The 24,469-nt window shown below is 42.0% G+C and overlaps 1 protein-coding gene across 19 annotated transcripts in view; it reads right to left on the reverse strand.

Annotated features, from left to right (window-relative positions):
• RAPGEF4 (Rap guanine nucleotide exchange factor 4) overlaps positions 1–24,469 on the reverse strand; it is a 342,806-nt gene that overhangs the window by 217,766 nt on the left and 100,571 nt on the right. For 15 of the 19 annotated variants that reach the window (XM_085876078.1, XM_085876076.1, XM_085876077.1 and 12 more), the window contains 2 exons: positions 17,418–17,487; positions 13,721–13,785 (listed from right to left, as the gene is read on the reverse strand). In XM_085876078.1, the coding sequence (XP_085732204.1) occupies positions 13,721–13,785; positions 17,418–17,487 (135 nt within the window). Of the gene's footprint in view, positions 1–1,967; positions 2,488–13,720; positions 13,786–17,417; positions 17,488–24,469 lie in introns of those variants that run through there. The other 4 variants (XM_085876082.1, XM_085876081.1, XM_085876080.1 and 1 more) reach the window with 2 other exon arrangements.

Genomic DNA, 24,469 nt, shown 5'->3' on the forward strand with positions numbered 1-24,469 from the left:
TGCAACATCTGTTGCTTTTGCAAACAATGCCTGATGAAGGACCACTGCAATGTTTTCAAATTGCAAAGATGATTTTCTGGACATTAATCGATTCAATATTTCCTGTATGGTTGACATTTCTGGAAGTCTGTCCTGTTAGTCCAGGAGCCAGACCAGATTTGACTACCGAGGAAGAAAGGCAAAAAGCACCTCCACAGCTCAGCAACTTTATGTTCTTAATTATCTTGAGTTTCATGTACCCCAGATCAACCAATTAAAAGTTGCAGTCAACTTTCTGAGATATGTTGCAAATAGGCAGCCATCTTGGAAAATGGCCACCAAAAAGGTGTATCCATATCGGTGGATCCCAGATGTCCATCACATTTGTTTCGACATTCCAGGTACTTGGCGAGCTGAAAACCACAGTGGTGTCTTGCCACTCCTTTTGGGAGTCAAATTTCGTCTGGCTCATGGACGAAGAGAAATGTAGTCGTGATTTACAATGTCGACATTTTCATTCATTTCCTCGTAAGTGCTCGGTTTCATCCTGAATCCTCTTCTGCCCTTTGTTTCATCTGAGTTTGCTATTGTGGGATTCGTAAGTTGACCCATCGTTGTTAAATGGTACATTTTCAACCAGTCTGGTCAGAGTTCAAACTGTGTCTGTACTTGCATGATCTTTGTCCTTGTGTTTTCAGAACCCTCTCTATCTCGAGTCACATATTTGATATGTAATTTGTTTGTGTGATCAAACGAGCAGGAAGCATGTGCGACTAAAACCAGTCTGACGGAAACTTTCTTCCATGTTTGTTTGTTTTCAAGTGTTTGATCCTAAGCTCTACACACAGTTTGTAACACGCACTGATGTGTTTATCAACACTTTCTAAAGATCCGCAGTGCCATGTCACGGATTAAAGGTGATGAGTGGATTTATATAATGATGAGCATGCATCTTCATCAAAATACTTCTTCTTCTTCTTTCGGCTGCTCCCGTTAGGGGTCGCCACAGCGGATCATCCGTATGATCCGCATAGTGATTTGGCACATGTTTTACGCCGGATGCCCTTCCTGATGCAACCCTGGTCGCCTCTTACGACACAGGGATATGGTACACCTATTTTAACCGGGGTATACACCGGCCCAGTATACTGGTACTCATTTCGCTGACCTCGGAAGGAGGCAGGCTGAGTAAACCCCCTGGTGTATTAATTCAGTGGTCCAACGGGGCTTGAACTCAGGACCTTTTGGATCGCAAGCCGCTGCCCTAACCACTGCGCCAACACCAGGCTCATCTTCATCAAAATAACACATCACAAATTGGTCTGAGCACAAGAGAGATACAGTCTCCATAACATCTTCAAAATGGGAAGTTTATCACCCAAGACATTGATGGAGTTGTGTTCCTACACTTTTTAAAATCAGGGTGTTGATGGGAAATTATAAAATGTAGGCCCAATGATTCACAGACACAGGATTATAAAACTATATAACTCTAAGGACTATAGCACTGCACTCAAACCATGCAATGTTGGGTAACGTGGTTCATTACAATTTCATACAATGAGGTCCCTTTCAAGGAACTCAATGCAGGATGAGGCCGTTAAGCCCATCAAGCCTACGCAACGTTTGCCAAACTATACATCTTTGTCTGTGGTCTATCGTTTTCAATTCTGAGCGTCAAGCAAGGAAGCAGCAAGTACCATTTTTAAAGTCTTTCGTATGACTCGGCCGGGGTTCAAACCAACGACCTCCCAGATTCAGAGTGGACGCTCAAACCATCACACCACCCCCAATCTGTTTGCATTGCTTTGCATCCAAACGTACCAATGTGCATCCTATTACTGAACATGCTATAGGGGAAAAAATCCTTCACAATAACCTTAAGTACATGTATCTTCCATGTAAACTAACAGCTCAAATGATTTACAAGTCAAGCTGAATCATCTTGTTGTCATCATACGCAGCAGGCCGAGCAGTGCAAACGTTACCCATCGAAGGCCCACCACACGAGGCTGCTCTCGCTCTTGGCAAATGTCTTCAATGTCATATCTCTGGCTGTGGAACAAACTGGTCTTGCCATACCATCGGCATCGGAGGCGCAAGAGCGAGGTCCATTGGCCATGGTCCGTGCTCGATACTCGTGTTGGCAACACGACGTCCGTCACTGTTGGAACCACATGCCCGAGTTTGTTTCCATTCTCAGTGGTAAAGACAGCGGGCAAAGAGGCCACGTCAATTAGTCTTTCCACAACTGGGTTAATGGTAGCACTGGAGAACTCACAAGCTGGACAACTCGTGACAGGACTACGATCAAACGTCTTCATTGGTTGAAGCTTGTGACGTGACGTGGCAGAAAGTGTATATCGCAGCAGGTGCATTGGGTAAAGGTTGCCCGAGCCAAGTGAGACCTAAAATGAGGCAAGTCGCTTTGAGAACCGTCAACGCTGCTGGCTTCGACACTCGGCTGAAATAAACGTGACTGTGTGTGCAAACAGGCAGAGACATGCTCCCTTAATGAGGAGTCATTCGGGAACGAACAAAACGCTCATGCCTGCTGGGTGGAGCCTCATGCACACCTGCCATAACAAGCTTCCCTCAAAGTGGCTAGTTATATCTACAAGCATGTTTACTATTGATCTCGGAAGAAACATTAGCGTCATTGCTAAATGAATCAAAGTATGTGTGTGCGCTTGATAACACGCACTCGACACACCATGGTTACAGAAGTGCCAAACAAACCCTAACTGCTTGTCTTTTCCCCAAGGCCACTGAGAACTGTTCGATAAGAACAAACACAATAATAATATATAAATACATTCCGTCTTGGCAAAGCAAATTTATGATTATGACATATATATATATATATATATATATATATATATATATATATATATATATATATATATATATATATATATATATATATATATATATATATATATATATATATATATACATACAGGGTAGCCCGAAAGTTACTTTACCCCTGATAAATTTATCGCACTTCCGTCCGTCCCTTCCCCTCTGCCCTCGCCTGCTATGGTATGCGGAAACACTGACTCAGAAGAATGATGGAGCACATATAGATACAATGACAAATTAATTATTGTAAGTACTGTACAATAAAACCTGTATATTAAAAGGGTTCAAGAACAATGCTTCACTGGGAAGGGGTAAAGTGACTTTCAGGCCACCCTGTATTTCGAGATATAGAGATATATAGATATATAGGTATATAGAGATATAGAGATATAAGTATATAGAGATATAGGTAGGTATATAGAGATATAGGTATATATATATATATATATGTATATATATATATATATATATATATATATATCTGTTTGTAAAGCAGAGGACAGTGAAGAGGTGCTAAGAGAGGAGATAGGATGAGGGGGCAAGATGGGAGGCATAAGGACATGGGATAACAGGTGAGGGGGTAAGAGGAGGTTGATTTAAGGATGTGGGGTGAATTGCCACTGAAGTTGGAAAAGAAGGATGATTGATGAATCACAAACATGCATTGCAAACTGGGATGAAGATGAAGATGAAGAAGAAGATGAAGAAGAAGATGAAGATGAAGATGAAGATGAAGAAGAAGATGAAGAAGAAGATGAAGAAGAAGATGAAGAAGAAGATGAAGATGAAGATGAAGATGAAGATGAAGATGAAGATGAAGATGAAGATGAAGATGAAGATGAAGATGAAGATGAAGATGAAGATGAAGATGAAGATGAAGATGAAGATGAAGATGAAGATGAAGATGAAGATGAAGATGAAGATGAAGATGAAGATGAAGATGAAGATGAAGATGAAGATGAAGATGAAGATGAAGATGAAGATGAAGATGAAGATGAAGATGAAGATGAAGATGAAGATGAAGATGAAGATGAAGATGAAGATGAAGATGAAGATGAAGATGAAGATGAAGATGAAGATGAAGATGAAGATGAAGATGAAGATGAAGATGAAGATGAAGATGAAGATGAAGATGAAGATGAAGATGAAGATGAAGAAGAAGAAGAAGAAGAAGAAGAAGAAGAAGATGAAGAAGATGAAGAAGATGAAGAAGATGAAGAAGATGAAGAAGATGAAGAAGATGAAGAAGATGAAGAAGATGAAGAAGATGAAGAAGATGAAGAAGATGAAGAAGATGAAGAAGATGAAGAAGATGAAGAAGATGAAGAAGATGAAGAAGATGAAGAAGATGAAGAAGATGAAGAAGATGAAGAAGATGAAGAAGATGAAGAAGAAGAAGAAGAAGAAGAAGAAGAAGAAGAAGAAGAAGAAGAAGAAGAAGAAGAAGAAGAAGAAGAAGAAGAAGAAGGAATTGTGAAACAATACCGAGAACCACATGTGTGAAAAAGGAAGTTGTAACATTTAAAGAGACGGTTTTTTATTTTTATTTTTGAAAGATTACATAAAGCTATGGAAAGGGTAAAGAAGAAAAAAAATCCTGAAGGTGTATGGTGAATGTGGATCGGCAAATGTGGAAGGAAAAAGAAGAAGAGGTAGAGACGTCACATGGTTATGGTGGATATAAGGTGAGAAGGGAAAGTATATAAAAAAAAATTTTATTTTTCTTATTTTTAGACATGAAACGGTATTGAAAGATTGTAGGGATTGTGCTGAAAAATATAAATTGAAGGCAACATGTAGAAAATACAATAATAGGATCATGCACACAAAGGAAAGGGTAGGCCTCAAGGAAACTCGATATGAAAAGACCGAGGAATACTCACCAATTATCACAAATTTTGTAACAAAACAGAACGAGAAACAGACATTGAACATGGAGACAACAAAGTAACAGGAAAAATGTGACAAAAAACCGACTGGAAAAGTTATCTTTGAAAAGGTCAGCAGAGACCCTGAGGGACACCACCGTAACTCAAGTTAAAGGATTATGTAAATAAATTGACTCCTCCCATGCTCTTCTAGCCAAAGAAGCTGCATAAAGCAACCATGAAAGACTACCAAGGTAAGCCCATTGCTGTATCAAACCCATCTCAGAGTTCCTCCACAACTATAAAGACATTCACACATCGTACACACATGAGAATCCCAATTCTACACACCCCCTCAGCTACCGGACCGGTTTCATCACTTACTGGCGAATCATCAGCGACAGTTCGGACAGAAATGTATACCAATGGGGCATGGGAGGAGTCAATTTATTTATATCATCCGAGCCAACTGGGTTTAATTGATTAGGTGAGAGCTAATTGGTTATTCCCTCCATTCACAGGTGAAAGATGTGGGTGGGTCTTCATTTTTAGCTCGCCTGTTCGAAGAACAGAGAGCTATAGCGATACCACCGGCGTGAGCGTGAAAATGTTAAAGTTTTTGGTGCAAGTTATTTCCTTTCTAATGTTTTTATCTTCCACACTATTTTTTACTGATTCCAATATACAAATACATATATTGCTTTAAAATTATTTGGATCAGACTTCACTGCAATGCTTTATAAAAAAATATTATTAGACTAGTCTTTTAAAAACGATAAATGTATAAACAGGCGAGCATTGGGTGGCTTTGACACCAACTCTGGTTAATCTATACGTTGACTGTTTTTGACTTTTATACGTGGTACATGCTTGGGAGCCTGATTGGTATGCGTGTCTTGTTTTTGTTTATTTTATACTGTATTTATTTTATTTACATGTTTGTTTCAATGTAAACATGCTTTATATGGATTTTACATGTTATTTCAATTGTGATGTGTACATTTCTGGCTGTCACCCATCTTCCTTTATATTTCCTCAAAGCCCAGGAACCAAACCGCCTTTTTCCATCGGCCCTTAGTTTTAACTATCGTGGTTTTCACTATCACAGCATTTTCCAGGAATGTAACCCCGTGATATTTGAGGGTTTACTGTGTGTATGTATGTGTGCGCACACACACACACACACACACACACACACACACACACACACACACACACACACACACACACACACACACACACACACACACACACACACACACCCTTTTGATACGACCCTTCCAGGAAACAATCACATGACACATGTGAAGTGTAAAATCACCGATGTCCTGCCAAGATCAACATACCCCCTTTATCCCCAATACTTCCAAGTACCTATCATTAAAGTTTTAACATGTCGACCATTTCTGCTGTTTCTGCTGGCAGTACCTTTCCAGTGAGACATTCCATGCATTAATTACCTTGTTAAAGACCACACCTTACTACTGTCCTTACTTTCCTCTTTTTTATCCAAAGGCTATGACCCCTGATCCTGTCAAGATATTGAAGCAAAATAACTATTTAAAAGTATGCCAACTCACATACATCACTAATTAATGTCCTTACACTATTTCTCAATGAGCGCACACTTGTGTAACATACCCACGGTTGTTTGCCTTGAGTTTGTGCAAACAAATATCGGAATAATTGCCAGCAATACAAAGAACATTTTTTTTTTCAGGAGACAAACACATCGAAGCAAAATACCACAAATAACTCCAAGCACAACAAAAGGTTTTGTCAGGTCAGGTTCGATCTGTGACCTGCTACAGGTACCATGTAAACCTGTACTAACCTGTTCCATGGTCGGGTTGTTGGCGACTAAACCGTCTCCCCCACCAGGTTTTCTGGTGAGGAGGGTGTTTGGATATGGACACCCAGCAGGATTAAAAACAAAACCTGTCAAAGGGCGGAGGAGCTCCTTGTGAGCCAACGGCCATCCATATCTAGTGCCCAACTGTGTCTGCGGACGTCCTCCTGCAGTTGGGTCACTTCTTATTAGGAGGTTGGTGGCAGGATTTGCACTCCGGCCACCGTAAAACCCTTCATTCCGCAAAACGCAAAAACGCAAAAAAATCTGAAAACCCACTCCGTGGGAGTACCTCCTGTGCAGCTTCCCTTCGCAGGGCAGCTCACCGGATGACGGGATTGGGGCAAAGCCTTCGGGACCCCCAATCTTTGATAGGAGGGAAACCACGGGGTAACATCCCTGGGTCAGATTGCGGGAGAGTGTGTCGGAGTGGTGCTGAGGTGTCGTCCACCAGACGGCGGTCTCCTTGGGTTAACCTGAGGCGGTCCCTTCGAGTGGGTGCCTGGAATGTCCTATCCCTAAGAGAGGATGATCACCTGTCTCTGTTATCATTTGAGCTCAAGCGTTGGACATCGGGATTGCAGCTCTCTCTGAGGTTCGGAGACCGGATTGCGGCGAGATAATGGTGGGTGGTTACACCTACTATTGGTCTGGTCGCTCTGATGGTTACCATACCCAAGGAGTTGCTGTAGCTGTGTCCAATAAGCTGACCCCAATGATAATTGAGGTAACACCGGTCAACGAGCGTATTATGAGATTAAGGATTCGTCACTCCTTAGGTGTCATTTCCCTGGTCTCTGTTTATGCTCCGACTGAGGCGAGTGATCTCACCGTGAAGGATGCATTCTACGCCACACTCGAGTCTGTGGTTGATCAGTGCCCCAGACGAGATACACTTCTAGTCTTGGGGGATTTCAATGCATCGACTGGAACTGATAGGGACGGTTATGAGGTGTGTGTTGGTCCCCATGGGTCAGGAACTATGAACCAGAATAGCACTAAGTTCCTTGACTTTGCAAGAAGTCATGGACTTAGGGTGGCTGGTTCATGGTTTCAGCGCCCACAAGCTCATCGCTGGACTTGGTATTCCAACGCTGGCAGTGTGGCAAAGGAGATTGACCATGTCCTCATTGACGGTCGTTGGAGGATGATCCAGAACTGCAGGGTCCACCGGAGTGCTCAGTTCCTCAATACTGACCACAGGCTTGTTGTAGCAACTCTAAAGCTGCACCTTAAATCCTGGAGAATGGTACCATCCCAGCCGAGGCTGGATGTTGCCAAGCTCAGGGATGAGAGAGTAGCTGAGGAGTTTGCGAACAGGCTGAGTGGACACTTGGGGGGTCTGGGTGCTTTGGGGGGTCCTGAAGAGTTGTGGAGCGCCTTCAAGACCACCGTCCTTGATGTTGCCGGTGGATGCCTTGGAGCTCACGGCAGGGCAAAGAAGAATTTTGTCTCTCAAGGGACACTGGATACCATTGACCAGTGTCGCAGGGCCAGGCTGAATGGCAGAGCTGAGCTGTTCAGGGAGCTGAGGCGTAAAACTGTACGTGCACTGAGGGTGGACAAGGAGGCCTATGTGCGAGGAATCTGTGAGGGGGTAGAGCATCACCTGTGGACAGGTGATTCTCGTCCCGCTTACAGGGGAATTCGCGCATTACGTTCATCCAAGCCCATCCCTCGGAGCACTGCAGTTCGAGCAGAGAGTGGTAGGCTCTTGACAGAGGAGTCTGAAGTGAAGGCCCGCTGGGCCGGTTACTTTGAGCAGTTGTACCAGGCTGATCCCCCAACTGTCGAGTTGGACGTCAAGGGTGTTACAATCCCTGTTGCTGACCCTCGAATCAACTGTGGTCCACCTACGCTTGTGGAAACACGGGCTGCGGTGAACCAGTTGAAACGGGGCAAAGCTCCAGGGATCTGTGGCATCCATGCCGAACTTCTCAAGGCTGGTGGAAATGCTGCACTCGTGTCATTGCATGCAGTTTTGTGCTCTGCCTGGAACACAGGCATCATCCCAACTGACTGGAAGAGGGGCCTTGTTTTCCCTCTCTGGAAAGGGAAGGGTGATCGCCAAGACTGCAACAACTACCGAGGGGTGACGCTGCTCTCAGTGCCGGGCAAGGTCTTTGCTTGGATAATTCTCTAGGGTTCGCCACCATCTGCTTGAGCACCAGCGTCCAGAGCAGTCAGGCTTTACACCAAAGAGGTCAACGATTGACCGTATCCTTGCACTTCGTGTCCTCACCGAACGCAGACGAGAGTTTCGGCAGGGGCTGCTTGCAGTCTATGTTGATCTCTGTAAAGTGTTCGATTCAGTGAATCGGGACGTCCTCTGGAGAATTCTTGGTCTTCGTGGGGTGCCACCAAAACTGATCGATCTGATGTCTGAACTCTACTCTGGTACTGAGAGTGCTGTGAAGTGTGGTGGTACCACCTCTGACTTATTTCCAGTTGTTACTGGAGTTCGTCAGGGATATGTACTTGCCCCCACACTTTTCAGCACTTGTATGGACTGGATTCTAGGGAGGATGTTGGAGAGATCAAGTTGCGGTGCATCATTTGGGAATGCCAAGATCTCGGACCTTGACTTTGCAGATGATGCAGTCATCTTTGTGGAGACTTTAGACATCCTCTTGGGGGCCCTCGAGGTGCTGAATGAGGAGTCGGAGCCGTTGGGATTACGGGTTTCTTGGGTCAAAACTAAGATCCAGGCTTTCGGTGACATCTTGGATGCTGCTGTCCTGTCTGTGTCTGTTTGTGGTGAGGATGTTGAGGTCGTGGAGAGATTCACTTACCTTGGCAGTGATATTCATGTCTCTGCTGGCTGCGAGTCAGAGGTCAATAGACGTCTGGGTCGGGCCTGGGGAGTCATGGATTCACTGGATCATGGGGTGTGGCGCTTCCGGTACCTGTGCGGGAGGACGAAAGTCCGAGTCTTCAGGTCCTTGGTACTTCCAGTCTTGCTCTATGGGTGCGAGACTTGGACTCTGACCAAGGATCTGAGACGGAGACTTAATTCCTTTGGTACCAGGTCTCTTCGGAGAATCCTTGGCTATCGCTGGTCGGATTTTGTGTCCAACGAGCGGTTGCTGAGAGAGACTCGGATGAGATTTGTTACCTGCATAGTCCGTGAGCGTCAGTTGCGGCTGTATGGACATGTGGCTCGTTTTCCTGACTCTGATCCTGCTCACCAGATTCTCTCAGCGAGGGAGTCTCATAAGTGGAGGAGGCCAGTGGGTCGACCACGTGCCTCATGGTTGCAACAGGTTGACCATCATCTCAAGGAGATGGGGACGGGCCTGGCATCTGCCTGGGGGATGGCCAGACGGAGGCCCCTGGAGTACCGGCGGAAAGTGGACGCAGCGACGTGCTGTTCTGGCACATGCTCCCATACCTGACCTGACAACAAAACATTGCAATGGAATGCCATTTGCCTCACAGTGCCTTCGAGCATCTTTCATTAACCCATTAATTTAAACTATTTGCATATTTTTCTTGCAATTTAATAGCATTTTCGTCATTTCCTTGGGCTCTAAAGATAACCTAGAGTCCTAGAGGTATACACAATCACCTCTAAAGCTGTAAACCTGGGTTCACAATCCAGCCCAGCTATAAACTGTCATCCTGGTGATTCATAGGCAGGACGAAGCATCAATGTGTGTACCGTCGCTTGGATGGGCGATGGACTTCAAACCCGGTGTCCCATTTGCCAGAATTAGTTTGTGGATATTAAAGGTCTGCAGTGTCCTTTTTGAAGAGTAGGTGAGCTATCACAGGCACCCTGAACAAATTCCAAATAGCTGCTCTAAACTATGGGGTGCACCGATTGAGTGGCATCAGCATGTCCTTGAAAGCATGAATGCTAACTTGCAGCCACATGCTGCACACGAACGAACCGTTACTGATGACAATATATTTTTGTTTTCTTCTTTGTATACAGTGTCAAGGCTCGTGGAAGAGCTAAAACACAGAACGGATCAGCATTCAACACACCAAAAGCAACGGCAGAAAGAGAAGGGGGAAATGCCAACAGCAGGGCAGGGGGGAAAATAAACGGAGATGGATAAATAAGGGATGCGGGTGACGATGAGGGGTAGCGGAGAATGGAAGGTGTGGACAAGATGGATAAAGAAGCCAATTTTGTGGAGAGATGGGGTTGGTTTAACGGGTTTGGAAAAGATCGTGGTTTTGGATGAAGCATGATTTGACGTGGTGGTGAACAGCTGTCTTGACGATCTGGAGATAAGAATGAGATGGAAGAGAGTGTGGAAGTTGGTTCCACAGGTGAGGAAAAAGAGGACCAAATGAGGGGAGGTTTTCTACAACCCTTTGATGATGAACTAACTGCTATCAATTTGAATAACAGATCAAGTTTGTCAAGATTGGTACGTAAGTTGTAAGAAAATGTAACACACCCATGTTTAAATTAAACACAAAATGAGGGATAAGTTTGTCCTAATTGTCGCCTGTTTTCCAGAATAAAAAGAAATGCGATTTGGTCTTTCATAGATAACAAATCTTGAGAAGCCTCCATAATTCCGAGGGAATGAACCCGTCTGTAATTGTGAGGGAATTAACCCATCTGTAATTCTGTGGGAATTAACCCGTCTGTAATTCTGAGGACATTAACCCGTCTGTAATTCTGAGGACATTAACCCGTCTGCAATTCCAAGGGAATGAACCCGTCTGTAATTGTGAGGGAATTAACCCATCTGTAATTCTGTGGGAAGCCTGGTGTTGGCTTAGTGGTTAGGGTGGTGGCTTGGGATCCCAGGGTCCTGAGTTCAAGCTCCGTTGGCTGCTGAATTAACACCAGGGGGTTGACTCAGCCTGTCATCCTTCCGAGGTCGGCGAAATGAGTGCCAGTGTACTGGTCCCGGTGTATGCCCCGGTTAGAATAGGTGTACCATATCCCTGTGTGTCGTAAGAGGCGACCAGGGTTGGCGTCAGGAAGGGCATCCGGCCATAAAACATTGCCTCACAAAAAGCCAAACCCCTGCACAGCAGGGAAAAATGGCTGAAAAACGGTCATTTTTTTATTTTTTTTTGTAATTTTGTGGAAATTAACCCGTCTGTAATTCTGAGGATATTAACCCATCTGCAATTCCGGGGGAATGAACCCGTCTGTAATTGTGAGGAAATTAACCCCTCCATAATTCCGAGGGAATGAACCCGTCTGTAATTCTGTAGGAATTAACCCATCTGTAATACCGAGGGAATTAACCCGTCTGTAATTCTGTGGGAATTAACTCGTCTGTGATTCTGTGGGAATTAACCCATCTGTAATTCTGTGGGAATTAACCCATCTGTAATTCTGTGGGAATTAACCCATCTGTAATTCCGTGGGAATGAACCCGTCTGTAATTCCGTGGGAATTAACCCGTCTGTAATTCCGTGGGAATTAACCCGTCTGTAATTCCGTGGGAATTAACCCGTCTGTAATTCTGTAGGAATTAACCCATCTGTAATACCGAGGGAATTAACCCGTCTGTAATTCTGTGGGAATTAACTCGTCTGTAATTCTGTGGGAATTAACCCATCTGTGATTCTGTGGGAATTAACCCATCTGTGATTCAGTGGGAATTAACCCGTTTGTAATTCTGTGGGAATTAACCCATCTGTAATTCCGTGGGAATGAACCCGTCTGTAATTCCGTGGGAATTAACCCGTCTGTAATTCCGTGGGAATTAACCCGTCTGTAATTCCGTGGGAATTAACCCGTCTGTAATTCCGTGGGAATTAACCCGTCTGTAATTCCGTGGGAATTAACCCGTCTGTAATTCCGTGGGAATTAACCCGTTTGTAATTCCGTGGGAATTAACCCGTCTGTAATTCCGTGGGAATTAACCCATCTGTAATTCTGTGGGAATTAACCAGTCTGTGATTCTCTGGGAATTAACCCGTCTGTGATTCTCTGGCAATTAACCCGTCTGTGATTCTGCGGGAATTAACCCGTCTGTGATTCTGTGGGAATTAACCCGTCTGTAATTCTGTGGGAATTAACCCGTCTGTAATTCCGAGGGAATTAACCCGTCTGTAATTCCGTGGGAATTAACCCATCTGTAATTCTGTGGGAATTAACCCGTCTGTAATTCTGAGGGAATTAACCCGTCTGTAATTCTGTGGGAATTAACCCGTCTGTAATTCTGTGGGAATTAACCCGTCTGTAATTCTGTGGGAATTAACCCATTTGTAATTCTGTGGGAATTAACCCATCTGTGATTCTGTGGGAATTAACCCGTCCGTAATTCTGAGGGAGTTAACCCATCTGTAATTCTGTGGGAATTAACCCATCTGTAATTCTGTGGGAATTAACCCGTCTGTAATTCTGAGGGAATTAACCCATCTGTAATTCTGTGGGAATTAACCCATCTGTAATTCTGTGGGAATTAACCCATCTGTAATTCTGAGGGAATTAACCCATCTGCAATTCTGTGGGAATTAACCCGTCTGTAATTCTGTGGGAATTAACCCGTCTGTAATTCTGAGGGAATTAACCCATCTGCAATTCTGTGGGAATTAACCCGTCTGTAATTCTGTGGGAATTAACCCGTCTGTAATTCTGAGGGAATTAACCCATTTGTAATTCTGTGGGAATTAACCCATCTGTGATTCTGTGGGAATTAACCCGTCTGTAATTCTGAGGGAGTTAACCCATCTGTAATTCTGTGGGAATTAACCCATCTGTAATTCTGTGGGAATTAACCCGTCTGTAATTCTGAGGGAATTAACTCATCTGTAATTCTGTGGGAATTAACCCGTCTGTAATTCTGTGGGAATTAACCCATCTGTAATTCTGAGGGAATTAACCCATCTGTAATTCGGAGAATTAACCCGTCTGTAATTCTGTGGGAATTAACCCGTCTGTAATTCTGTGGGAATTAACCCGTCTGTAATTCTGTGGGAATTAACCCGTCTGTAATTCCAAGGGAATTATCCCATCTTAACATCACGAGAACACAACATCGTGAAGTGAAACTGAAGATAATGATGAAAACTAACAGGTCTTAGTTTACGAAACTTGACTGTTTTAAGCTGCTGTTTTAAAATAATCGATGATAGTCTTGTACGCACCGAAGAGAACACAAGGTGTGAAATTTTCTTGAAGTGCATGTACCTTTTTGTGTTGGTTCATTGAGGGTATGATGACATACACCAAACGTACCTTGCCGGAGTACGTGGACAATGCCTGCAGATCGTTGCTTTTCATGTCGTCTTTCTCACCAAGTCCTACAAAAGAAAGAAACATAAACGATCAATTAACATTGGACTATTCAAATAGCCCTTTAAGTCAATTGTAATAGTTATCAGAGCAAGCAGGAAAAATGGAAATTTTTTATCAAGCCACAAATTATACGCTTTGCAATGATAGGGCCATCGAGGTTTTCTTAAGTAAAATGAATCATTATTTATAATCTCGATAATGGATGGGCTGTTACACATCAGTAATAGCACGAAATATAATTTTTCTTTTTCCTTTGTGCAAGTTCAAACAAATGTGACAGCCAGCTCAAAGCTTTCTTTGAAGAACAGCTCCATCAATCGTGCAACAAGACAAGTTTCAGCAACGATCGATTATATCCACGGTATTGCCACAAAGGGTGATTTTTTATTGTCAGAAGGTCAAGAAAGAGGGACTCTTCAATGCAATAATAATGAATGAAAATAAAAATGTAATTAAGAAACTGTCAAAGAAGCAGATTGAAGTTTGTTTTGTTTTTAGTTGAAATTCAGGCATTTTTAGGTCAGTGGAGGGTGGAGAAGATATTAAGGAAGGAACGCATGATGTAATTGTGATGAGCAAGGCCAGGCAAGAAAATAGAATTTCAGGAAAGGAAAAATTAAAATATTCCACACCAATGCCAGAAGTTTAAATAAAAATATGGAAGACCTTGAAGCCAAAGTAGATAGCGAGGAGTACGATATAGTTGCAGTAAGTGAGACATTGTTTAAAGAGGAAAGTAACTGGAGGACAGGATTAGAAGGCTACAAGGTGTATCGTTGTAGTTGGAAGGAGAGAATATGAGGAGAAGTAGCAATCTGAGTAAAGGACAGCATTGCATCAAGAGTAAGAGGTGACATTAAGGAAGGAATAAATGTTGAGGAATCTGTGTGGGAAGAGATTAGAGATTGTAAAAACGGTAATATACTGGTAGGATGCTTTTATAGGGTTCCGGGTGGGAAGGAAGAGGAGGAAGGAGGAGAACATGAAGAATTCAAAAGGGCACGTGGTAAGGGAAGAGTATTGATGATGGGGGATTTTAACTTGCCAGGGATAGATTTGGTACAGGAACAGGGAAAGGGCAGAGCAGATGAAGATTTCCTTGTTTTAGTCCAGGATTGTTTTTTAACCCAGTTTGTAGATAAGCCCACGAGGGGGAATGCAGTGTTAGACCTCCTTTTAAGTAACGGTCCCAATATGGTGGAAGAGGTGGAGGTCGGGGAGCATTTAGGAGCAAGTGACTATAACATTGTGTGTGCAAAGATTCTGTTGAGGGTTAGAGTTCAGGATAGTAGGGTAAGGCTATTAGATTTCAGGAAGGGAAAGTTTGAGGGTATGAGGAGAGAATTGGGTGATGGAGATTGGGAGAAACTAACAACAGGACAATCAGCATCAGAGAAATGAGAATCCTTCAAGGACCAAATGTGTAGAGTGCAGAGTAAAGACATTCCAATGAGATGTAAAACTGGAAGTAGAAAGAGACCAGGTTGGTTGAGCAGTGAGATGAGGAACGTGATTAAGGAGAAGCAGAAGGTATTAATTAGGTTTAAAGTAACAGGACTGGAGTTAGACTTACATCACTATTGGAGTAAACAGAGGCAAGTTAAGAAAATAACTCGGCAAGCCAAAAGAGAGGATGAGAAGGACATGGCTAAGAATATTAAACATAATAACAAGGCTTTCTTTAAGTATACCAGGGGAAAAGAACAGGTTCAGACCAGTGTGGGCCCATTGAGGAATATTATCGGGAGAGTGGTTAGTGATGAAAGTGAGATGGCAGGCTTATTAAACAGGTATTTTTCTTCAACTTTTACACAAGAACAATCAGGAGAATTGCCAATAGCTGAAAGTATCTATCAAGGAGGTGAGGAAGGGCTTTTACAGAAGATCCAAGTTGGAGTGGAGGAAGTAAAGGAACAGCTCGGTAATCTAAGAGTAGATAAGGCTCCGGGTCCAGATAATATGCACCCGAGAGTATTATTGAGGTGGCTGAGCAGGTAAGCGAGATGTTAACGGATATTTTCAATCATTCACTGAAGTCAGGACAGACAGAGTGGATGCTGATCAGATCAGGAGTCACAAATGTAATACCACTGTTTAAGAAAGGATCCCGAGAAGAATTGAGAAACTATAGACCTGTTAGTTTGACTTCAGTTGTGGGGAAGGTGTTGGAGACATTAATTAAGGACCGCATGAGGAAGCATTTAAATAAATACAAACTAATTAAAGGTAGTCAGCATGGGTTTACCAAAGGTAGTTCCTGTCTAACAAATCTTTTAGAGTTCTATGAAGCAGTGTCGGATTGGGTGGATGAGGGAAAGGCAGTGCACATAGTATATCTAGACTTTAAAAAGGCATTTGATAAGGTATCACATCGGAGGTTGTTAGCCAAGGTGAGGGCTTGTGGAGTGGATGGTCAGGTAGCTCATTGGATTGTAAACTGGCTGAGTGGTAGGAAGCAAAGAGTGGCTGTGAGTGGGAGGATATCTTGCTGGAAGGATGTAAGTAACAGGGTACCTCAGGGATCAATACTCAGACCATTACACATCTACAATATTGTGTGCAGTTTTGGTCACCACAACTTAGGAAGGACATAGCTAATATTGAGAGGGTTCAGTGCAGGGCTACTGATTCGATTCTGGGCCAAGCTAGACTCAGCTCTGAGGAGCGGCTGAAGGAGAGAGAGCTTTATGCACGAGAAAGGAGACTGTTACGAGGAGATATGACAAAGATGTTTAAGATAATGAAAGGTATAGATAAAATAAGTACAGATGAATTATTCAACAGAGTAGACAGTGATAGGACCAGGGGCCAGAGCTTGACAGTAAAGAAGAGGAGAGTTAAGATGGTAGTAAGGTCGGGGACTTTCACGCAGAGAGTAGTTAGGAAATGGAATGGTCCCCCTGGAAAGGTAGTGGCAGCAGAAACAGTCGATAAGTTTAAATTCGAATTCGATAGGTACCTGGATGTATTGGGGATGGAGGGGTACAGGGATGTTGATCGGACTTTTATTTTGCTTGAGCATTGATGGGTGATTGTTTACATGTGTACGGAGCGCTGTTGGTGAGGGTCTCGTCAAGGGGTGCTTGTGTGGTTGATATTGTGTGGTTTTTTTTACCCAAGCACATGCCCCCTCCCCTAAAGGGGGGGGATTAAAAACCTACAAAAACTTAAAAAAAAAAACAAAAAAAAAACACGAAATTATAATAATAAAAAACATTTTGCATTTTCTTATTTTCATCTTGTGTTGATTTTCTTGTGATTCCTTGTCTTTTTGCAATTATCAGAGGACATTATCAGAGGACAATCACAAACACGGGAATTTGAACACAGAAATGAGTTGATAACATGTTATTAGCTATGTGTAGCCATGAAAAAAGGAAGTGTTAGTGTTAGTGCGTGAGCGCAGGCTAAAAATGCAGCAACACATGCTGTGTACGGTATATAACATCGGCCGAGTAGGAATCCTGTACTTTCAAAAAAACAAAAACTCTTTTCTACACTGTACAATATATTGGCTCACAGAAGAGAAGAATCACATCATCGAAGGCTTTCATGAGTTCCTAAATATATCGCAACAAGTTATCATGTGGAATAGCAGGAAGTGAACGTGAAGGATTAAAAAAAAGGGTCTCCTTACTCCTGTTAGGTGTCATTTCCATTGCTCCATATGGAGGAGCCAAGATTCCTGCCAAGTATTGTCGATATTTCTGCAAACACGATGAAAGAACACAAATTTGTGTGGTGTATTAAGCAGTCCAAGTGCTCGATGATTCCAATGTAATGATTTGTTTTACATTATCATGATGTTGTCCAAAGACAAGAGGGTAGGGGTGGGGCTGCCTCACGCTCGACCCAAAAATACGAAAGAGGAAGAGATTGGTGAGCTGGCAGGGCATGAGCAGGATGGGATCAAAAGACAGGAAGTTGGTTTTATAAGTGGAAATACCAACTGGTTTTATACAAAGGCCTGTGAAAATTTGGTGACTCCATCTGCCTTTATTGCCTTACACCTGTTGAGTGGCCTGCTTGGTGGTCCTGCCTTTGCCCTCTGGGTAGTTTGGACCAAAAGGTGGATGTACGTCTAATCCAGGTTTTGACCAAAGGTGGTGGCACGTCGAGCACATATTACCACGGTGACATATTTGTGAGTACCCTTCGAAGTATAAGGCTCCATCACAATGCTTCTACATTTGGTAAAGAAAGAAGATTTGACACTGTCGTTATGTTATTACAACCTGATCACGATGTTGAACTTTGAGTTGGATTGGAGAAGTTCTGCTGCTCTCTCTGAAACATTTTATTGAGGAGAGGCACCAAAATGGGTTTTAATAATCTTTGTGGTTTGGGGAGGATTTATTGTGGTTCATCTGCTGTTCATTCTTCTTTTGAAGTTTCACCATAAAATTACCACAACAGCAAGTATTAGAACACATTGTTAGAAGGCAATTCCCTAATATAGACTGGCATGTGTTGGAATCAATGAGTGATCCCCTTCACCAAGCAGGTGAACACCCTCGTTCCGATTTCATCAGTCATGTACCTTAATTGACATGAACAACATGTCAATTAAGAATATACATCCTTACATTATCTTATCTCAAAAAATATTATCTGCATGTGCAGTACTTCCCATCTAATCACTAGAAGTCAAGCACAAAAACAAAATGTCACGATGATGCTATGCAACGCTGAGGGATCTTTTTTGCTGAGCTCAATGGTTTGCTGCTTGTGGAAACTCCAAGTAGAGATGCAGAATGCGGACAATGAGTGTGAATCTCGGCTCGAAGGCCCGCACATACATCTGGCAATGGTGATTCCAAGTACTTCAGATCATTTGCACGGACTACGAGTTTAATAGCTTCCATTAATGCTGTCACACAATATTGAAAGGCTGAGGCTTTCGTCACGGTCACCATTCACGTACGTGATCACTCACAAATAACAGAATAGCTATCGTCATGGTGACCAATTATTGTGATGTTAATCTTAAATGCTTCGAAACATCAGTGTTGGCTGCCTCGGCCCATTGGCCTAGGCTACGCGAACTACCCTCTGTGACCTGCAGCCAATGCCTGCAGATTGCGATCCAGACACCTTGCTCACTGCCCCAGGGCTCGACAGCAACAAACTACAGATCCCAGCATAAACATCCCTCAATGTTTCACAGGACCATCATTCCATTTGGCTTTCATCCCTGACCTCTCAGTAGTGATCTCAATTGTTGATTTGGCTGCACATGGATGTCAGATCAGAAGTTCGTCCTCCCAGTTCATAAAAGCTAGGTTTCCCAGACCAGATACGTTGTTTTACTGTTTTATTTTAATTCTTTTTTTTTTTTTTTTTCTTGGTCGTGTTTTTCCGAGAATTTTCTGTGCCAAACTGTGTGGTATTGTGTTGAATCATCGAGTTTGTGTCCCTGGCAAAGTCCAGTCTTCTCGTGCTAATTGGGTTGTTGCTTCTGCCTCAGTTTTTGATCCCACATGGTTAGTTTTCGCTCCTTTTATCCTTGGTATTGTTACTTCTGATCCCTTCACCGAATCCTTTTCCCCTCCTCACTCCAAGAAAATACAAAGTACACGTAATTTGATGTCGACCGATATGCCTCAGCCCACATGAAGCCTTTGCTGACTAACTTTCACCCAAAACCCCAAGACCATTTGACCTCAATATGTAATCTGTACACATATGTATCATGGTACATGAACTCAGTTTAGTTCAAATCCCATAGCCAATGGTATCACGTAAGCAGTTTTAATGTGACCTCTGACCCTTGACCTTAATCCGATCACAAGTTGAGGTTTTACCTTACATGACCTCTTGACCCAAAAATCGAATCAGTTCATCTTTGCATCATTATACATACTTGTACAAAGTTTGATTTAATTCCCTTCAGCTGTTCTCAAGGATCACATTTTCAACTAACATGGCCTCTGACCTTTGACCTCTTGAAACCAAAATCTAATCAGTTCATTTTTGCATCATAATGTATACTTATACCAAGTTTGATAAAATCGCATCAGTGGTTCACAAGTTAGCACAGTAACAGAAGTTTTACCTGAAGGGACCCCTGACCTTTGATCTCTTGACCCCATAAACAAATCAGTTTATCTTTACATCATTATACATACTTGCACCAAGTTTGATTTGGATCCCTTCAGCTGTTCTTCAGTTATCGTGACAATGAAAACCCATCAAGGATGGACGGACAACCCAAAAACATCAAGCCTTCAGTGACTTCGTTAGAGGAGGCATAAAACAAAAACAACAAACAAACAAAAAAAAACCTCTTCTTCACTCCAAACTCCCCTCCCCCCCCAAAAAACCCCAGCAACATCATCATCCAAAAAAAAGCCCAGAAACATCATCATCATCCAAAAAACCCCAACATCATTATTATCCACAAAAACACCCCAGCAACAACATCATTCAAAAAAAACCCCAAACATCATCATTCAAAAAAACACCCCAGCAACATCATCATCATTCAAAAAAACACCCCAGCAGCATCATCATAATCATCTAAAAAAAAAAAACACCCCAGCAACATCATCATTCAAAGAAACAACCCAGCAACATCAGCATCATCATTCAAAAAAGGCCCCAGCAACATCAGCATTCAAAAAACACCCCGGCAACATCATCTTCATCCAAAAAATCCCAACAACATCATCATCATCAAAAAAAAAACCCAGCAACATCATCATCATCCAAAAAAACAACATCATCCAAAAAAACACCCCAGCAACATTATCATCCAAAAAAACCCCAGCAACAACATCATCCAAAAAAAACCCCAGCAACAACATCATTCAAAAAAAACCCCAAACATCATCATTCAAAAAAACACCCCAGCAACATCATCATCATTCAAAAAAACACCCCAGCAGCATCATCATAATCATCTAAAAAAAAAAAACACCCCAGCAACATCATCATTCAAAGAAACACCCCAGCAACATCAGCATCATCATTCAAAAAAAACCCCAACATCAGCATCCAAAAAAAACCCCAGCAACATCATCATTCAAAAAACACCCCAGCAACATCATCATCATGCAAAAAATCCCAACAACATCATCATCATCAAAAAAAAAAGCCAGCAACATCATCATCATCCAAAAAAACAACATCATCCAAAAAAACACCCCAGCAACATTATCATCCAAAAAAACCCCAGCAACAACATCATCCAAAAAAAACCCCAGCAACATCATCATTCAAAAAACACCCCAGCAACATCATCATTCAATAAAAAAAACTGCCAGCAACATCATCCTCATTCAAAAAAACACCCCAGCAACATCATCATCATACAAAAAAACCCCAGCAACATCATCATTCAAAAAAAAAACCGCCAGCAACATCATCCTCATTCAAAAAAACACCCCAGCAACATCATCATAATCTAAAAAAAAACACCCCAGCAACATCATCATCCAAAAAAACCCCCAGCAACATCATCATTCAAAAAACACCCCAGCAACATCATCATTCAATAAAAAAACCGCCAGCAACACCATCCTCATTCAAAAAAACACCGCCAGCAACATCATCCTCATTCAAAAAAACACCCCAGCAACATCATCATCATACAAAAAAACCCCAGCAACATCATCATTCAAAAAAACCGCCAGCAACATCATCCTCATTCAAAAAAACACCCCAGCAACATCATCCTCAGTCAAAAAAACACCCCAGCAACATCATCATAATCTAAAAAAAACACCCCAGCAACATCATCATTCAAGAAAACCCCCAGCAACATCATCCACATTCAAAAAACACCCCCAGCAACAGCAACCTCATTCAAAAAACACCCCAGCAACATCATCATCATTCAAAAAAACCCCAACATCATTATCATCCAAAAAAACACCCCAGCAACAACATCATTCAAAAAACACCCCAGCAACATCATCATTCAAAAAACACCCCAGCACAATCATCATCATCCAAAAAAACCCCAGCAACATCATCATCATCATCCAAAAACACCCCCAGCAACAGCAACCTCATTCAAAAACACCCCAGCAACATCATCATCATTCAAAACCCCAACATCATTATCATCCAAAAAACACCCCAGCAACAACATCATTCAAAAACACCCCAGCAACATCATCATTCAAAAAAACACCCCAGCACAATCATCATCATCCAAAAAAACCCCAGCAACATCATCATCATCATCCAAAAAACACCCCCAGCAACATCATTCTGATTCAAAAAAACACCCCAGCAACATCATCATCATCCAAAAAACCCCAACATCATTATCATCCAAAAAAACACCCCAGCAACAACATCATTCAAAAAACACCCCAGCAACAACATCATTCAAAAAACGCCCCAGCAACATCATCATTCAAAAAAACCCCAGCAACATCATCATCATCCAAAAAAACCCCAGCAACGTCATGATTCAAAAAAAAAAACCGCCAGCAACATCATCCTCATTCAAAAAAACACCCCAGCAACTTCATATCATCATAATCATCTAAAAAAAACCCCAGCAACATCATCCTCATTCAAAAACACCCCAGCAACATCATCATAATCATCTAAAAAAAAAAAACACCCCAGCAACATCATCATTCAAGAAAACCCCCAGCAACATCATCATCATTCAAAAAAGCACCCCAGCAACATCATCATCATCTAAAAAAAACCCCAGCAAAATCATCATCATCATCTAAAAAACACCCCAGAAACATCATCCTCATTCAAAAACACCCCAGCAACATCATGTAAAAACACCCCAGCAACATCATCATCCAAAAAAACACCCCAGCAACATAATCATCTAAAAAACACCCCAGCAACATCATCCTCATTCAAAAAACACCCCAGCAACATAATCATCTAAAAAAACACCCCAGCAACATCATCCTCATTCAAAAAAACCCCAACATCATTATCATCCAAAAAAACACCCCAGCAACAACATCATTCAAAAAACACCCCAGCAACAACATCATTCAAAAAACACCCCAGCAACATCATCATTCAAAAAAACCCCAGCAACATCATCATCCAAAAAAACCCCAGCAACGTCATGATTCAAAAAAAAACCGCCAGCAACATCATCCTCATTCAAAAAAACACCCCAGCAACTTCATATCATCATAATCATCTAAAAAAAACCCCAGCAACATCATCCTCATTCAAAAAAACACCCCAGCAACATCATCATAATCATCTAAAAAAAAACACCCCAGCAACATCATCATTCAAGAAAACCCCCAGCAACATCATCATCATTCAAAAAAGCACCCCAGCAACATCATCATCTAAAAAAAACCCCAGCAAAATCATCATCATCATCTAAAAAAAAACCCCAGAAACATCATCCTCATTCAAAAAAACACCCCAGCAACATCATGTAAAAAACACCCCAGCAACATCATCATCCAAAAAAACACCCCAGCAACATCATCATCTAAAAAAACACCCCAGCAACATCATCCTCATTCAAAAAAACCCCAACATCATTATCATCCAAAAAAACACCCCAGCAACAACATCATTCAAAAAACACCCCAGCAACAACATCATTCAAAAAACACCCCAGCAACATCATCATTCAAAAAAACCCCAGCAACATCATCATCCAAAAAAACCCCAGCAACGTCATGATTAAAAAAAAAAAAAAAACCGCCAGCAACGTCATGATTAAAAAAAAAAAAAAAACCCGCCAGCAACATCATCCTCATTCAAAAAAACACCCCAGCAACATCATCATAATCATCTAAAAAAAAAAACCCCAGCAACATCATCCTCATTCAAAAAAACACCCCAGCAACATCATCATAATCATCTAAAAAAAAACACCCCAGCAACATCATCATTCAAGAAAACCCCCAGCAACATCATCATCATTCAAAAAAGCACCCCAGCAACATCATCATCATCTAAAAAAAAACCCCAGCAACATCATCATTCAAAAAACACCCCAGCAACATCATCATTCAATAAAAAAACCGCCAGCAACATCATCCTCATTCAAAAAAACTCCCCAGCAACATCATCATCTAAAAAAACACCCCAGCAACATCATCATCATCTAAAAAAACACCCCAGCAACATCATGCTCATTCAAAAAAACACCCCAGTAACATCATCCTCATTCAAAAAAACACCCCAGCAACATCATCATCTAAAAAAATACCCCAGCAATATCATCCTCATCCAAAAAAACACCCCAGCAACATCATCATCTAAAAAAGTACCCCAGCAACATCATCCTCATTCAAAAAACACCCCAGCAACATCATAATCATCTAAAAAAACACCCCAGCAACATCATCATTCAAGAAAACCCCTAGCAACATCATCATCATCCAAAAAAACACCCCAGCAACATCATCATCCAAAAAAACCCAGCAATATCACGAGTAAACAAAGGTGAAAAAGTGTGATTTGATGCAATCTCCAGGCTATACCTATAAGGCAACAAAAGGTGAAATTTTTGAAAGGGGGTGTAGACTTTCTCCAGGCACTGTTTATGCCTATTAATCATGTCCTGGTTGAACATTGCTTGCAGACTACAGGAACATCTATAAATGACGTACTATTGGAATGTTCCTTTCACAGTGAAGCTGTGACACAATATGTGGACTAATTACATTCTGTTTGAACGTCAGTTTTACTCTGACTTCACACACATTCGTTTATTAATTACATACTGTT

This window comes from Eptatretus burgeri, chromosome 3, assembly GCF_056783735.1.
Source record: "Eptatretus burgeri isolate ZD-2024b chromosome 3, Ebu_testis_v1, whole genome shotgun sequence".
Taxonomy (NCBI): Eukaryota; Metazoa; Chordata; class Myxini; order Myxiniformes; family Myxinidae; genus Eptatretus; species Eptatretus burgeri.